The sequence below is a fragment of the Anoplophora glabripennis genome, unplaced genomic scaffold, assembly GCF_000390285.2.
Source record: "Anoplophora glabripennis isolate ALB-LARVAE unplaced genomic scaffold, Agla_2.0 scaffold9, whole genome shotgun sequence".
NCBI classification, from domain to species: Eukaryota; Metazoa; Arthropoda; class Insecta; order Coleoptera; family Cerambycidae; genus Anoplophora; species Anoplophora glabripennis.
The window spans coordinates 1,740,217-1,759,532 of NW_019416258.1; the positions used below are offsets into that span (position 1 = coordinate 1,740,217).

The 19,316-nt window shown below is 31.5% G+C and overlaps 1 protein-coding gene across 1 annotated transcript in view; it reads left to right on the plus strand.

Annotated features, from left to right (window-relative positions):
• Positions 1-19,316, plus strand: part of LOC108908861 (small conductance calcium-activated potassium channel protein) — a 221,527-nt gene that overhangs the window by 136,913 nt on the left and 65,298 nt on the right. Inside the window, exon 5 of the mRNA XM_018713016.1 lies at positions 14,009-14,116. Coding sequence (XP_018568532.1) covers positions 14,009-14,116 — 108 coding nt within the window. The remainder of the gene's footprint in view (positions 1-14,008; positions 14,117-19,316) is intronic.

Sequence of the window (19,316 nt, forward strand, 5' to 3'; positions counted from 1 at the left end):
AAACATGCGTTTGCTGTTATTCTAACCCCACATTTTAAGAATTATTTTCACGTACTTATAAATAAAAGTAAACAATTTTATATGTAGGACTAAGCAAGTAAATGTTATAAGAATATTTACATGTGGAATTGTATATAAAAAAGTTAGTACTTTCGTAGATTTCAGTACCTAAAACCTTGATCGTTTGATCATTTTTTGCACCTGTTTATTCGTTTTACTGCGGCGTCTTTGAAAATACACAGATGGTATGACATAACATTCCTATTATTTGATAAGCTTTACATTATTGAGTTATTTAATGTTTGAAATTATTTTTCTTTGTGGAAAACACTATATAAAGAATATGGCGCCCTTAAGAACTGCAAAGGGTGTCCTTTAACTTTCTTCGCCGAATTAACCTTTGTTGTAGAAACATGTAGATAATTTTGAACAGTTTTTATAATAAGTTGTACTAAATTTAATAACCTCAACTTTGTTACTTTTATCTCCGGCTTTTTTTTATTGTATTTGATTGTTTTTACGAATTATTTCAATAAAATGTATGTGTGTATCCATATCGAAAAATGAACATGTGGTATATCTTATCGTAGTAAACACTCATTAAGAATTGGCAGGTACAATTACTTACAGATCAAACTGAAATTACAGTCAACCTACAAAATCAGTGACTTTGTTAAGTATTGTAATATGGGTGGCAAGAAAATGTAGACGTTAAAAAATTATTTCTTACCGCTCATTTAATCAAAATTCTATGAGGCCCAAAAACGTTGAAATGGTATCACCTATCAAATAAAAAATAGTAGTCATTATAGCCCGAAAGAGCAAAAAGTTATGAACGGATATTATCACGACACATCAATTTTGTAGGAGTTGTGAGTTTTAAAAAACACTGTATAACATCAAAATGTGTAGATTGAAAGCAAAAATACCCCAAAAATAATCAAAATCGACTAATACGTATTCGAGTTATTTACAAAATTCAAAAAAATTGTCACGAACTCTTGAGACCATCTAGCGGCAAAACGAAGCGGTTTTTTGACCAAAAACTGACAATATCTCAATGAAGCTGCATTTTTTCGAAAAAAAGTTTCAAATAAAATTTGTTCAAAATTAAATTTTTTACAAAATTGCTCCTATGGAAAATTGCGATTTTGAATGAAGTAAAGATTTTGTGAGAATTTAGCTTTGGAGCCAAAATAATGGCCAACTCATTTTTAAATTAAAGAAAAGAAAATTGCGGAAAATTCTTGGAAAATTTAAAGTTCTCCGAGGTTTGAATATTTATGAGGATCAAACGTATCATTTTATATATTTTCGAGGGTGTNCGAACTTTGTTTAATAAATTTCTAGTATACAATTTCTGATTTTCTAAATATTTTATAACACCTAAAAATGTATGTACCGTGGAATTTTCGTGAATTATCACGTAAATTTCCGATGCATACCCGACACGCCACTGCGTCATGGATAATGTAGCTAGGTTTATGAATGACATATCTATGTTCAAGGTTAAAGACACAAATTGTCCGCTCTCTGATTATCACCACACATCAATTTTGTAGGAGTTGTGAGTTTTAAAAAACACCCCAAAAATAATCAAAATCGACTAATACGTATTCGAGTTTTATTTACAAAATTCAAAAAATTCTCACGAACTCTTGAGGCCATCTAGCGGCAAATCGAAGCGGTTTCGGATATAGGTGAATTAGCTTAAATCTGCCTATTTTGAGTCCACGAATTTGTGGTCTTCCGTTGTACATGTTATTCTGGGATACCCTGTATATGAGTTTTCGCGTTTTTTGACCAAAAACTGCCAATATCTCAATGAAGCTGAATTTTTTCGAATAAAAGTTTCAAATAAAATTTGTTCAAAATTAAATTTTTTACAAAATTGCTCCTATGGAAAATTGTGATTTTGTGAAAATTTAGCTTTGGAGCCAAAATAATGGTCAAATCATTTTTAAATTAGAGAAAAGAAAATTGCGGAAAATTCTTGGAAAATTTAAAGTTTTCCGAGGTTTGAATGTTTATGAGCATCAAACGTATCATTTTATAGGTTTTCGATGGTGTACATTACAATTAATGCACTTTTTAATATTTTCCAAAAATATTTGTTTTGTAGTAACTGTAGTATACAGTTTCGCAATCTAGCATCAAAAATAACTATTTACGCCTCTACGACGTTTAGTCACTTGAAAATTAAAAAATTGAATTTGTTAACAGTTCTATCTTACTGTTACGCTATGCTTTGGCTTCTAACGTTTACTTAGCATGCACTTGTGGTAAAGAAGGGATTCGGATCGGGGCAAAATTTTCATTCTCATGGAACTCTGAAAGTCGCCTCGGATCATGGTCTTAAATATCAATTTATATAATCTTAGGAAGAGCCGTTTCGTAATGCATTATTTCAGATATCTGAAATATAAAAATAGAACGTCAATAACGTTTGGGCCCGCATGTGTGTGAGCTATATTGAACCGCGGCTCATTAAAATATAATACAACTTTAATTTATTGCCTATTGATTTAGCTGATTGAATTAGAAACTGCTGTCGGGCGAGATTGGATCTTGGTGTGTCGTGAGGTGGGCGTTTTTCTTCGACCTTACGAGAATTAAAATAATAATAGAACTTAATCTCTCGAAAATCTACAGATTTTCACGATAAGTTATCACAAACATATGGAACATATTAATTTTTTAATGCAATATGAAAGTATATACTGTAGTATAACAACCCTAGGTTCGATAAAAAAATAAACGTAGTTGTGGCCAAAAACATGTGACAATTAGAAAGAACAACAAAAACATTAACAACCATTTAACATAAAATGAGAGTGCCAGGCTCACCTAGAGCTCCTGTGGGGAAAGAGCATGGCAGAGAANTAATTATATGTTACAAATTTTATATACGCACGTTTCAAACCGTTAAAATCTAGATAACTTGGTAAAATTGATTACCTTGTTAAAATACTACGGAATAACTTTAATCTTATTTTGTAATACATAATCATATAACGTACTACCTTTCAATATTCGACAAAGAGACACTAGCGAAATTTCAATTTCTTGTAAAAAAATGTAATACCGATTATAAAAGCCACTCTCAAGATATTGTTGGTGTAAAGTTTTAAACCCAATTTTTTCGGAAGCCGCTCCACTTTCAACTAACCAAAAACAGCGATATGTGAATTATATGAAGCGTAAAGGTATGGCTCAAACATTGATCCACCTTAATCTATCAAAGAAGACATAAATATAAACATTATTCTTTTAATAAATAATTTTGTAAAGATCGCGCACCTCTTATAGCATTTACTAATCCCAGTTTTTCGTGATTACTTTTAATTTATTCGCTTTTACGCACCAATGGAAGCTTAATTTTTTTATGAAAGACTGATTTTATTTTGGATAATATTTACCATGTTAGAAATTCACATTAGTATTTATTATCTATTTTTGTTTAATATGTTTGGACATTATAAACGTATTTTTAACGTATGTTTATTAACGGGGCCATTGATTGTATTACAGCTTATAGATATTTCGTCATTTCAAATTAGAAAACGAGGCTTGAACGGCCGTTTTTTTTTTCATTTCCATTTGATTAAATTATCTCGAACCCATATTTTTTCCACGACGATTGAATCTTTTGTACGGCCTCAAGGGTTTAATTTACTCCGTTTCTAGCTTATCAATATTCAAGTTTGCGTTGATCGAAAAAAGGATTTGGAGATTTGGTTTACTAATCATTACCCCCATTTGCTAAGTCAATGGAATCCGCTTTACAGGGAATTTAATAGAATCCCGAAATACGAAATATGACTTAGAAATCTAGCTCGATTTTTATTATTTCAAAGGTAATTTTTTCTGTTCAGATTATAAAATTCTGTATACTTCAGTCGCTGTGTCCCAAATGATGGAACAAAATTCTTATTTTTTTCCAGTTGAAATTTAAAAAAATCGCTGAAACAGGTCAATTAGTGAATAAAAATTGTCACTTTTCTGCGATTTTTTAAAATGTGAACTGGAAAAAAATATGAATTTTGTTCCATCATTTTGGGACACAGAGAATAACAAATTAATTCATAAAATTTAGACACCTAATGGTTTTGTGCCCATAAAAAAACAATTACGCTTAAAAAGCGATTAGGGTTTTCACACCTCATATAAATTTATTTTTAGGTCTACAACACACGCAGTTATTAGTTGACACATGTAATAAATGTTAATGTGAAACTATTGTTCAGCGTTTCAGTTTTGGTTGTATAATATGCAAAAACTTGATAATGTACGTTTTCTAAAATATGGCGGAGTCGCCGGTATAAAAAATGCAGTGAAGTATCCAGTCTAAAATGTGGTGAAGTCGTCGCCAGTGTAAAACGTGAAATTACGAGTCTAAAATATGGCGAAGTCGCCAGTGTTGATGAATATTTAGATGGAATGAATTTTTATCCCACTAGAGTCACATTTAAGATTATATTCTTTAATCACAAATAAGAAAAACATTTTTATTAAATATTTTTTACTGCAAAAGATCAAAATTAACACAAAAATTGTTTCAAAGTGCAAAACATTATATGGATCTTTTTGCCATTATAATATAACGAGCATTCAAATAAAAACGTGGTCAAGTTGGTTCTGAAAATTTGGACGTAGGGCGTAGCGTATAGCAAATGAACTTAAACGTCATCTGTCAAAGCGCTATATCGCCGCTATCAATTTGAATATTTTCGTTTTAAAAAGCGTTTAAAATGGTGTTTTCTCAAGAACAAAAAGTGTTTATCATAGAGTCCTACTTTAGAAATGGACGCAAGATTGATGGAATATGGAAGTATTCTATTGAGGAATGTTTCATAGAATTTCAAAATCAATTTCCCGGCGTTGTTGAGTACAAAATTTTTCAAAGTGCAGTTCAGCGTTGTGTTAATGTTTTTCGTGAAACGGGCAGTGTAACAAGAAAAGAAGGAAGCGGCCGACCTAAAAAGCGGACTGAAGAATTAAAAGAAAATGTCCAACAAATAATGGAAAATGCGCCAAGAACTTCTGTACGTGTTTTATCACAAATGGTGGGAGTATCAGTCGGTACCTGCCACACAGTGTTAAAAAAAGATTTGCGTTTGTTCTCCTATCGTTTAACTTGTCAGCAAGAACTTCATGAAGTTGATTTTCCGCGACGGGCTGTATTTTGTGAATGGTTTTTAAACAACTACGGTGAACTTCATAATATCACCTTTTTTTCTGATGAAGCCTGGTTTCATTTAAGTGGTTACGTAAACTCACAGAATATGAGAATGTGGTCTTCTGAAAAACCAGATAACTTTTTTGTCGAGGGCCCTCTACACGCTCAAAAAATTGGAGTTTGGTGTGCTCTCAATCGAAGGAGGATTTATGGACCTATTTTTTTTAATGGTACTCTTACTGCGCAAAGGTATAGAGAAGAAATTATCGCTCCTTTTGTTAACCAGCTGGAAGAAAACGAAATTACAAACTTTTACTTTCAACAAGATGGCGCAAGGGCACATACGGCAGGCGAGACGATGAATATGTTGAGGGAAGTTTTCCAAAATCGACTAATAAGTCTCAATGCTGAACATGAATTTCCACCGAGGTCATGTGATATTACGCCGTGTGATTTCTTTTTGTGGCCTTACCTTAAAAACACTATTTTTGAACTGCCTATTCCTGATTTAAACCATCTGCAGGCTCGACTTATAGACAAGATTCGTGAAATTAACAATACCCCGAGCATCTTAGAAAATGTCTTTAATTCTTTGAGGAACAGGTGTGAAAAGTGCTTGGAACAAGGAGGGGGACACTTTCAGCAGCTGCTTTAATTTATTGTTATAACAAGGAGGGGGACACTTTCCGCAGCTCCTTTAATTGTTTGTTATTGTTATCACGATTATTCTTTAAAATAAAGTTATATAGTCATTAACGTTATTGAAACTGACAGCTGCTATACAGCTCGTTGAGAAATGAGGTTAAGTTGGTCGCTATAAGCTACTCCCTACGTCCAATGTGTCAGAGCCAACTTCGACCACGTTTTTATTTGAACGCTCGTTATATTCTCTCCCATGTTTAAAATAGTAACTTTACGATCACTATACAAGTTGGTTGGTTGGATTGGTTGATAACATCGGTAATAAAAGAAAAAACAAACATAAAAACTATTTTGGAGTATAAAAGTGAAGTTAATAGAAAAAGAAGTAAAAATATTTATGTACTGTCTGGATGAGTCTTAATTTTACTTAATTTCTATGTCCTGAACTTTTTCGCGCGGTTTATTCTCTCCCGAACCAGACGAAATAAATTGACCGTAGGTAACATATCATTAAAAGTCCCGGCAAAAGTCCCAACTCCGTTTGGGCATAGGAACTCGGGTTGTATAATATAAACGACAGGGAAGGGGTTACTAGATTTTGCGACAAATTCTTATCACGCGCAATTAGAAATTCTCACCGGGCCCATGTCCGTAGAATTTGAGCGCATTTTCGACGTAATATCAAATGTTTCACATTGTTCCCTAACCAGAAATGTACACACACCTAAATTTTATACATCCGGCGTACCGAGTGTATACAATTTTAAAGTAGCGATGTACGCCCTGATGAAAGCAATACAGGGTGCTCAGTTGCGAGTGGGACGCGTTTAATGGGAGATTCGTGGGGTTAAATCGCGATTAAACCGAACGTACTTTAATGAAACGATCTTCATTTTTCCATTGCCTTATGCGTAAAGTACCTTCACGTATATTTTATTTTACGCGCATGTGCGTAAAGTACCTGATTTTACGCACCTAAGTACTAAATAAATATAGCCATTTTGTATTAAAGTTATACTTTATGTTGTGTAGAGTACTTTACGCACTGTAGCGGTAAATATTACATGCTTTGCGTAAATTAGCAGAAACTGTGACCTAATTTTACGCAGGTGTTGGCGTAGAAGTGGAGAAATGTAGTCAAAGTCAAGTATATACATTTTGTAGACCGAATTTAAGGAGAGCATAAAAACAAGCGGCGTTTGGCGAAAACATGGCTAGCCTTCCGTCGTATCGATTTCACATTCAAATCAAAAGTTTGCAACTAGTTAGGATCCCCGTATCTTCTTGGCGAGGCCTTCTTTGTTGGGATCATTTGCAATTATGATTTTAATTTTGAATAAACCTGCTTTTCGCTCAGCAAATAAAGAAAGTAAGTCGGTGGCATTTAACGCCTTATCGCGTCTACAAATATATTGTAAGCTTGAAATAATAGATTATATTGTGCTGAATAATGAATAGCTAATTGCACGCCAACAGAGGGAAAAGTAAAGGTTTCTAGAATATTGTCGGACACGGGGACGTTTCCCTTTAACACATTATACAGCTGGCAACCCATTCTCATACTTAAAATTCGGTCAAATTCCAAACAATCGGACGCTAAACCTCGAAAAAGCGAACAGATTTTCCGAAATGATAGCAAAAAAAATAATAACTCACCATTAACAAGCTCCTCCTCCTTGTATCTGAAATAAACAATAAATTTTAATGTCAAAATATAGTACTAACTTTACAGATGCTGTGCAGTACTTACGTTCTGCACTTAATATAAAGTACTTACGCCCTGAGCGTAAAACAAAGTGCTTTGCGATCTAATGCGTAAAATCAAGTACCTTACTAATTAGTGAGTAACAGTTGTCACGCAAGAGAACTCAAGAAAGACGCACTAGTGCGTAAAGTAAATAAAGTACTTTACGTTCTGCGCGTAAAATAAAGTACTTACGTTCTGTGCGTAAAATAAAGTCCTTTACGCTCTAGTGCGTAAAACTAAGTATTTTACGCATGCGTAACAGAGGTTGTCTGTAACTTAATTTGTAATATATTTTTGGATGCAGAAAAAATATTGTGTGCAACCGATACGTAAATTATACTTCTGCGTAAATAACTACTTTAATTTACTCTTCACCCTTAAAACTATTATTACACCCCCTCTAATAGAGGTACCGTTAATTTACATAGGAAATATTTCACATATGCTTTCGATGTAATTGGAAGGCAAGATACCTAAGTAAAGCAAGCTATTATTTACTCACGTAAAGGTTTTCATTAAAATACCGGTTAATCTTGTCTTTGCATTTCCAACGAAATAATTTACATCGGCATTAAAGAATTTAAGAGATGCTGCAGACATTCACTGACGTGATTTAGAGTTAGGGTAGTTTTTGCCTTCCCAAAACCGTAGTATCGTGTGCCAACAGATAAATGGTTTACTATTTGCATCTTGTTTGTTGGATCGGACTTTAGAATAAGTACGTTTCCACTCTGGGGAAGGTTGAGGCGTTTTAGATATCCTGGAATTAACGAGGTTTTAGGTGTAGGATGTGCCGATAAGTTTAAATTTCGTTTTGATTTACTGTTTACTTAAAGTTGTTGCAAAGTTAGGAACTTGTTATTTTAAACTTACACATTCTCTTGTAACTCCATAATAACGTTGACAACACTACCGGATCATAAACATAATTTATTACTCTAAGAAAATATATTTTTTAAAATCGAATTTTGTATAGTTTGGTATGTTACACATATAGAGACTGAAGAGAATATTTTAATGCCAAAGGTATTTTAATTTGTAAACTATCATTTTTGTGTTCCGTATATTAAAAGTGCTGTCCCTAGTGCCAGTAAATAAAGTGCCACTTTTAATTCCAGAGGGATTAAATTACTTTCAATCTTTTATAAAAAATCAATTGTCCTAATGCAAGGCAAGTGGTTGTTAAGGTAACTTAAAGTACTGTTTTATTTCGTTTCAGGGGGTAAAGTGTCATTTTTAATCCCCTAGGGATTAAATTTACCTTTAGTACTGTTCAAAAACAAACGAACGTTTAATGTTGCAATTCAAATTATTATCAAGATAATTCTTAGCTAATGGAATATATAAAGTGCTATTTAATTTCAATTTCAGGAAGTAAAGTGTCATTTTTAATCCCCGATGTACTAAATTTACTTTTAATACTTTATCAAAAACAGACTAATGCAATATATATATGGTTGTCAAAACAAGGAGCAGCCATTAAAGTGCTATTATATGTATAATATTGATTGTAATAGTTGTTTCTCTCGGGATTAAAAAATACACTTTAAATTCTTACTATACAATAAATAACTGAATTAAAACCTAAGGGAATAAAATTAAAACTTAAACCTAAGAGATTAAAAACTGCACTTTAATCTCAGCCTTTGCTATTTAATATATGTATATTGGCATTGAATTAAAATCTAAGGTATTAAAATTTAATCCCAATAGATGCAAATCTGCACTTTAGTCCCTTGCCCCTTAATACATATTGTCTTTGACTTAAACCTTAAGGAATTAAAATTAAATTTAATACCAAGGGATTAAAGCTGCATTTTAAACTCTAACAATTTAATATATGTTGTTTTTTAATTAAAACCCAAGGAATTAAAACTAAAGTTTAATGTCACGGGATTAAAAACTGCACTTTAGTCCCTTGCTAGATAGATATCGTCTTTAATATAAACCCTAAGGAATTAAAATTAAGCTAGATAGATATCGTCTTTAATATAAACCCTAAGGAATTAAAATTAAAATTGAATGTAGAGGGATTAAAAGCTGCACTTTAGTCCCTTGCTGTCTTTCAATTAAACCCTAAGAATTAAAACTAAAATTGAATGCCAAGGGATTAAAAGCTGCATTTTAAACTCTTACAATTTAATATATGTTATTTTTTAATTAAAACCTAAGGAATTAAAATTAAAATTTAATGCCAAGGGATTAAAAGCTGCACTTTAGTCCCTTGCTATTTAATAGATATCGTCTATGAATTAAACCATAAGGAATTAAAATTAAAATTGGATGCCAAGGGATTAAAAGCTGCACTTAGTCCCTTGCTATTTAATAGATATCGTCTTTGAATTAAACCCTAAGGAATTAAAATTGAATGTCGAGGGACTAAAAACTGCACTTTAGTCCCTTGCTGCGTTTCAATTAAACCCTAAGAATTAAAACTAAAATTTAATGCCAAGGGATTAAAAGCTGCACTTTAGTCCCTTGTTATTTAATAGATATCGTCTTTGAATTAAACCCTCAGGAATTAAAATAAAAATTGAATGTCTAGGGATTAAAAACTGCACTTTAGTCCCTTGTTATCATTCAATTAAACCCTAAAAATTAAAACTAAAATTTAATGCAAAGAGATTAAAAGCTACACTTTAGTCCCCCACTGTTTAATAAATATTGTCTTTGGCATAAACCTCAAAGAATTAAAGATAAACTTTAATTCCAAGGGACTAAGAGGGACAGCACTTTTAAAGGCACAGAAATATATTTTTGCGTAGCCTTAGGCCCGAACATTAAGATCCTTTATTTCAAATTTCTCCGAAATTCCTGGATATTTAAAGAAATTATGCAGAACGGTGCGATATAAAGTTTCTCTGGAAATTCTATTTAATGCTTTTCTTAGCCTGCTGTGAAGTTGGGGGTTTTAAATTTTAAATACCTAATCACGTATAGCAGCAATTCAGTTGAAAAAATTACTGCCATGCAATGAAATAAGAATACGATGAATTATTTTAGTACTGTTTGAAAACTCTCCGTACTCCGGCAGTTTTATTCGAAGAGCAACGATTTTCTACGGAAAACAGTCAAGTGCAATGCGCTTCCCGGTATTTTAAACAAAATAAATGTTTTGATCAAACACAAAAGGCTGTGTTTCATGCATAATGTGTTAGCTAAAGACTTAGTCGCCTACCAACTACTAAGAAATGCCTGACATCCTTCTCAGACGCTATGTTTTGACACCTTCGCAATGTTCATTTGTTTTAACTGAAAAAAAATTAGTTTTCTAGGAAAATTCACCCAACGTATAGGGAAAACTACACCACTGCTAATATTCTCTTCATATTTCAAAATTAAGTACAGAAATTCCCGGACGGGAAGAAAAAGGAAAGAATGGCGATTTCTGAACACAATTCTTTATATAAATTGAAGCAGTAGGCTGACTTGTGATAAATCACCCCCTAATTTTCAGCACCCTTAATAAGACTCCCCAAATTAGAATTTGGTTCTTAATCTCAGTTATTGCTCCCAGATTGTGCATTTAATTTTATTACAAATTCGAAATAATGGCGAATGCGCTAATGTTACACGTGGAAATTTGCTGCAGAAATATTTACCAGAGTCCTGGTAACATTGATAAGATTTTATTGCTTATTATGTTGCAGCTTACATTTTCTTAATAATATTTTGAGATGTATGTGAAATGCTGCTTCCATTGCTAAATATTTTGCTAAAGTTTGTAAAAGCAATCGAATATTTTCCTTTGCATGTTACTTAGTTATTAAGATATGAATTGTGGGACATATGTGGGTTGCAGAATTATGCATAATCGTACATAGAACCTAGTAAATAATGTTTATATGTTATCTTTGCTCATAACTTTTTTAAATGTGTATTTCAGTTTAATATCGTAATACTTCTCTAAATATTTTGCTAGTTTTTTACCACATCCACTATAACTCATATATAAAATTGGTCATTTATGCACGCAATACATATTTTCAACAAATAGTAGTTTTAATTAAATATACAAATAGTTTTGAGGAGATAAAAATAATTCAAGAGATATATATTCTGGAATACGTTTCAGAACTGTAGTAAAAAAGAGTTATGGGCAAAATCCATTGTTTTTTCTAGATGCAGTTCCTTTGACACGCATTTTTAAATCGTATACTTTGTCTTATTTGTAAACTTTTATAATTCAGTGCACAGGTAACACTGAGTTTTTTGCTATACATACAATATTTGTATTAAAAATAAATCAAAACACTGCCCAATGTCCGGGAAAACTAAGGTACATTCGTATTCGCGCACAGCTGACATTGGGTTCAAGGGTTAGTGCGAATGTATGGATGAATGAAGACCGAAAGAAGTCTGCGAGATTCATAAAGAGGTCCGTACACACGTAGGCAAGTCTTGAGACTTAACTGAACAGACAAGTATGTATCTAAACCGCAATAACTTTAAGTAAAATTCCTTAATTTATACAGCTATAATAGTTTCCCCACGATTTTTAGTAAGAATAAAAATTAAATATCGGTGAAGTCCATAGTGACATATTTTAACAGTTGGAAAAAAATACAGTTTGTAGATTGAAGTATATTTAATTATAATTTTAGAATATTCAAAGTTTTCTACACATTGCACTAAACAGTGTAGTTTTGTAAAACACTAAATTAAAAACGAACAATTCGTATAGCTAAAAATTACATCATTATTGTATTTAATGCAGAGCGTCAAAAATATAGTGAAATAATAGTGTATAACATACGTAGCAATATAGTTGGTGTTAACAATCAAAGTTGTCATTCTTTGCACACTAGTGCCCCAAATGAAACGCTCACTAGTGTCTAAAGTGAAATATTTCACTTACTAGTGTATATATTGAAGCACTTTACGCATCAGTGCATATATTGGAACACTAGTGTGTGAAGTAGATTTCTGTATTCCCGTTTTTGCACTAGTGTATTAAAATTTATAGTGTCTCACATACGTAGCAATATATTTGGTGCTAATGAAGTTACAATCTATGATGTCATTTTTTGCACACTGGTGCATAAAATGAAACACTTTACGCACTAGCGCATAAAGTGGAACATTTTTACACACTAGTGTAATATTGAAGCAATTTGCGCACCAGTACGTGTATTGAAGCACTAGTGCGTAAAGCACTTATAACATATTTTTCAATTGTAGAAAAAATATTAGATCCAACTCACAATTATTCAGTAATAGTTTAATAAAATTAAATTGCATAGGAATGAAACTTTAATTTGGATTATTTCTAACTAAATTTAATTTCAATAATACTTGTTTCAGCAGTTTATAGCAATATACTTGATGTTAACAAAATTACAATTCAAGATGTATTTTTTGCACACTACTGCATAAAATGAAACACTTTACGCACTAGTGTATATATTGAAACTCTAGTGCATAAAGCAGATGTCTATATTTTAACTTATAACATACATTTTCCTTAGCAGGAAAAGTATTAGATCCAACTCACAATAATTCAGATATGTAATAAAATTAAATTGTATAGGAATGCGTACGTAACTTTAATTTTTCTAAATTTAATTTCAATAGTACTTGCTTCAGAATAACTCGTATATCGTTTTACACTATTGCATTGAAATTGATAGTATATCACATACGTAGCAATATACTTGGTGTTAACGAAGTTATAATCGAAACTGTAATTTTTTGCACACTAGTGTATAAAATGAAACTTTACGCACTAGCGCATAAAGTGGAACGTTTTACGCACTAGTGTATATATTGAAGCACTTTACGCACCAGCGCATATATTGAAACTCTAGTGCGTAAAGCAGATGTCTATATTTTAACTTATAACACATATTATTCCATAGTAAGAAAAGTATTAGGTCCAATTCACAATTATTCCGAAATGAGTTAATAAAATTAAATTGTATAGGAGTGCGTAGGTATATAACTTCAATTTTTCTAACTTTAATTTTAATAGTACTTGCTTCAAAACAAATCTTATTTCGTTTTAATAGTTTTAACACTATTGCATTGAAATTTGTTAGTATATCGCATACGTAGCAATATACTTGGTGTTAATGAGGTTACAATCCAAACTGTCATTTTTTTGCACACTAGCGCATAAAATGAAACACTACGCACTAGTGCATAAAGTAGAACATTTTACGCACTAGTGTAATATTGAGGCACCAGTGCATATATTGAAACTCTAGTGAGTAAAACAGATATTTACACTTTAATTTATATATTTTTCCATAGTGGAAAAAATATAGTATTCGACTCATGTTTAAAATATATTTTGAGGCGTTTTTTTTTGACACCCTGTGTAACCATTTCACAGTCCGGCTGTAAATATCGCGCCGGTAGTGCTTGCCTATTCGGGGAAGTCTGGAGATTTGCCCGCGCGCGTGTGGGTGCCATTAGATGAAACGTGTGATCCTATGTAGGGCTCTGGTTTGCTGTCTTCTTCGCAGACCATGGCGCAGGCGCGTAGATCACGGCTCAAGCGCGCTCTTACAGAAGTTACCAGCGACACTGTATCCTACGTGAAAACGGTTGGATGATCATTTAGAGTCCTTTTGACTTTCTAGCTCGAAAGTTTACGCTTTTTCACTTAACCTCAAAATAAATCATATCCATTTCTCTCTCTAGTTGAGATAACAAAAATGTGTCGTTTCAACCTAAAGACGGTATACACTAATATTATCTACAGTATCAACTTTTCCCAAGAATCCGTAAAATGATCAGGTAAACATAAACATTTAAAATACCGCGCTGTGCTCTTTCCCTTGATTTTTTTTTTAATTTTGCATTGGTTCTGCTCTAAATGTTATTCTTTTCGAATAGTAAACACCGAAGTACTTCTGTATTTTTACTACTCTCTATGCTACAAGGCTTTTGCAATAATATTGGCTGTATATCTGTGTTGTAAATTGAATTAAATACACCTTAATCTAAAAAACAGTTTCTAAAATAGCGCCCAAAATGAAATATTGTGCATAAACAAAATTATAAAGCACGTTTCTCGTCACACCTACTTTGAGGGGCGTAGCTCAAAGAAAATACATCCAGACTAAATTTGTTTTCCTAAACAAAGAAAACGGTGTTATTACTTACACCTTGTTTTGAGTAATTAAGATTTATATAAAAGCAACTCGGGCTCCGTTTATTTTGACGGGGTTGTTTACATATGGGTGTTATTTTTCATAATTTAAAGCGGTTTTGCATTTATTTGTTTATATTGGAGCCCGTGGATAGTTTGTTTGTTTTACAAATTGTGGATATGAGTAAACTTTTCGCGTTACACCCTCTGTTTATTGGTCGTGCTGAAAAATAAAAAAAAATATCACTAATTTCATTCATCTGTATCGAAATTATGCACATGTTGCAAAATATACGTACGTTTTGTTTGAAACTTGCATGCAACGTGCGAAAAGGAGTGCCTGGTCAATAACGAATATTTTACAAACGCAAATATTGTTTTATTAATATTCAAAATATGAGAATGTATTTTATTGAATACCGAATCAATATAATATTATATTTCTCTCTAATGGTTTGTTTTACGAATCGCATTTATTTCCCTAATAACTAAATTCAAAATGGGATAAATTAAATTTCAGTTTTTGCATGTTCGTTAATGGACATATTGAAATATGATGAATTTTGTGTAGCTACAAATAAATGTTTTGTTTTATGAAAACCATATATTATAAATATTTCGTGTGTTTTCAAGTTTGTAGATATATTTCACTGATGGATTTAGCGGTTTATCTATTTATACGTCTATAAATAGATAGAATATTCGCCACTCTTTAAAAAATCTGTCGAAGGTTTTAAAAATATAAGCCTTACGTTCGTGATAATTATAATAATGTATAAACTGATACCGCATATATCTATTTAAAAATAAACAAAATGCTTCATATAAAGATGCTAGTCGACAAATGCTTAGTTTACTAAATTTACTAGGTGAAAAGTGCTATTAACATATTTAATCATCTAGGTACATAAAAAGAAGGAGATCAGATCAAAATATGCGGATGTACAGAAAGAAAAAACAGATAAATAAAGTCGTAATCCATCGCCCATCGTTTGTTCTTTTAATTAATTTTATTTTATTACAGCACTTTTCTTCTAAAAATACTGTGTATTTGTGGGAATTATACCGTCATTATTGGTAACGGAACGTGTGATTTGCTTAAATTACATTTAGTAGCGCCAATTTTATAGTTTTTTCTTATAAAATACTGTATATTTATAATAACCACATCGTCATTAATGGTAACGAAACAAGTTATTTGATTGTATCTGTATTTACTACTTTTCAGTGACAGATTTTACGGTTTTTTTCTTATAAAAATACTGTATATTCATAATAATCATATTGGTATTAATGGCAACAAAACCTGTTATTCCAGTACATTACAATTGCTATCATCTTTGTATATATCACTGATATTCCTTATTTCGATAGTAGCTCACATTGTAGTTTTTTCTAATTAAAATACTGTATATTAGCAACAATCATATCACTATTAATTGTAACAAAACGTGTGATCTGATTGCAGTGAATTACAAAAAACGTTTATTTTATGCCTGCAACTTGGAAGGGAAGTTGACAGTAATTCAATTAGGAAAAAAAACCGTTTATAAAATTAATTAGACCCTCCGGGTAACTTTACTTTTACCATCTGGATTTGTTCTATCAAAAAGGATTGGGATTCCATTCTAAAAAAAGCCCTGAAATGTTCGATAAAATGAAAGGGATATGTAATAGGTTTCCTCCCTATTATACTTCTCTTGAAACCCTACACTCGCGTTACAGTAGACTTAGCACTTTCTTGATATCGAGTACTACCGGAGTAGGTAAAGCTAGAGTTACGAGGTTCACTAAAAAAGTGTGCTTGGCACTACGCCCTACCATTTTCACAATAAAATTAATAGAATCAATAAACGTTTCTACAGATGGAGTTACAAATTCGGCTAATAATAAATCAATTTCTTAAAATTTCAACTTTATTTTCAATTATACAGGGTGTCCCATTTTTATGACACACTGTATGTCGAACAGTACTTGGAATAATAAATCGTTTCCATGTTACGGTGCAAAAAAATTGTAACACCATTTCCGAAACAAAACACGATAAAATCTCCTTTTAGTACCGAGTAAATTAGTTGTCGATTTCTTTAGAAACTGTTTTTTAGTAACAGTAGATACAAGCAAAAGTTTTTAGGTATTAAATATCTAAACGTAAAATTTTTTTCACTAAAACCTGGCTGAAAATAATCATTCTAAAGGTTTCCGTACAGGCTGCAAAAATAGAATTGTGAATTTACTTCAACTTGTATGGAACCCTTAAAAGCAACTATTTTATTTCTGATATATTTTCCAGCACTGCACTTTTTTATTGCATTACTGTAATGTTTACTACATTAATTTTTTAATATTTTAAATTTATAATTCACTTTAGCTTTTTCCTTTTTATTTATACTTCAAATTCTCTTCAGATACTAAGAGAATAAGTTTACCTTTCTCCTGACTATCTAACTATATCTAACTAGAAATTGTATTTGAGGTTAAGTGAACTATTTAGATTTGGGCAAATCATTTAGGTGTGTTTTCTATAAATTGAACAACATTATACGAATTAAGTTGAGAAGCTTGCTCGACTGATTTAATGTTGGTGCTTTTTTTAGAAACACTCCTAAAACACTTTTAGGAGCACAAGCACTTTAGCATGTAATGATTTTCCGATAATTTTCTAACGTTTCTACAGTGATATTGCCAAACTAACTTAAAAAATAATATAAAATGTATGTTTTTTTTTAAATAAAAGTCTTAGTAACACAAGGATACTTCTCGCAACTGCTTCTGCTTTGATAAATTAGTAACTCTGATCGTATATATTTAGCGATCAATAATTTAGCGGGAAAAAATTGAAAGGGTTTAGAATTCAGTTTTATAGGGGATATAATCAACCCCTTAGTGTTTATGTGTCTGAAACCTTTAAAAAGTAGGATTAATATAAATCAATTATGTAAAAACGTGTTACTACAAGTTTAAGCCCGCTAAGAAGAGTTAAGCGTAAATGAAAATGAAGTTTTATAAATGCAACGGATACAGAAGTTTAGCTGGGGAAGTTCGCGATGAAAATTTGTGGAATTTTGAATTTAAACTTAAATTATAAGGGAAAACTTCCTATGACTAAAACAGTACAGGATACATCGTTAACGGAAATTGTTTTTTATTCTGAAAGACAGAATTAAACTGAGGATAATAAAACTTACTAGAACCGTTTTGAAAATCTCTCTAGATGCGTTGCAGTAATAATCAAATTGAATTACATATAAATTGAGACATCCGTTGTTTTATTCCCACACGGGAAATGAATTAATTAATAATAGGATCTGTTTTGAGGTGGATATGAGAGGAGACAAGCAAATTTTATCTGGATTACCTTCAGTACAACTCACATAATAAAATTGTAGATCCCTAGGTCTGGGCTAGGTCCGGAACGTTTTCAAAATTTCAAAAATGTTTAAAAAATTTAAAAAAATACCTATTTTATCTTAGTTTTTTACTTATATCTTGGAACCTATGCATTTTGGAAGAATATTGAAAAGGAGAAAAAAGTTTTAGAATCGAATTTACTGTAAGTTAAATTTATTACCGATGTTGCAAAATAGCAAGAGTTGATGAAAAAAAAAAACAAAATAATCAAGTTTTTTGGATAATTTTTTTTTAAATATTTTAATTGCTCCGAGGGCATTCTGTAGAGTATAATAAAACAACACATCAAATTTCATTAAAATCGGTTCTATAATTTTCGCAGAATAATTTTCTGAAAAAAAATGTTCGAATTTTCAAAATATTGCACAGACTCAAATAAAGCATCTAGATACTTGAAAGAAAATTTTTTCACATAGAAAAGACCGCTGAACCTTTCAATGGTTTTTGAAAAATTTAAATCGGTTGATTAGGACGGTCTCAGTAAATTTTTAAAGTTAAAATTTTTTTTTATTTTTTAAACAATTANGTATTTAACAAAAAAAAATTAATTTCCAATTAACAAAAAATTTTAATTTGTTTTAACAAAAATTATTTAAAAAATTGCAATAATTATAACTAAATATATTCATATTCAGAATGTTGAAATATATACCTACGTAAACAAATTTTTTCCTCGAAAAAATGCAATGGCATAGGGTAAAATATACAGTATATTTAATGCATAAATAATAAACTTTGTTTATAACAATATGCAAATTAGACAGTTGGCATTACGATATTCGATTTCCTTGGCTCGCGAGACATCAGATTAAAAAAAGATTGAAATTGGTCCATTAGAAGCCGAGATAATGCAATTTTTTTCGTACCTTCGCATTTTGAACCTCCAAATTCAGTCTCGGAGCGAAAGCCCCCTCCCCCACTTTTCGTGTTTTGAGTCACTTTTCGCGCGTGCGAGCGACATTTATCTATATTGCCGATAACTTATGGATATGAAAATTTTTTCCAGCTTAGAACTTGGAAAAACGAAGCCACTGGGTCAAAGATTCTTGCTAAAGTGTTTATAAATTAATGGTACATGGCGATAAACTTTGACTGCTTATATCTCGAGAACCAATAAACGGAATTTAACTTTTTTTTTTTAAAAGAAGCATCTTTCCGAGTACCTACTTTAAAATTATAATTTTTGAAAAAAACTAAATTGCAAATTGATCAATGTAATGTAATTAAGTCGTCAGTGCCGC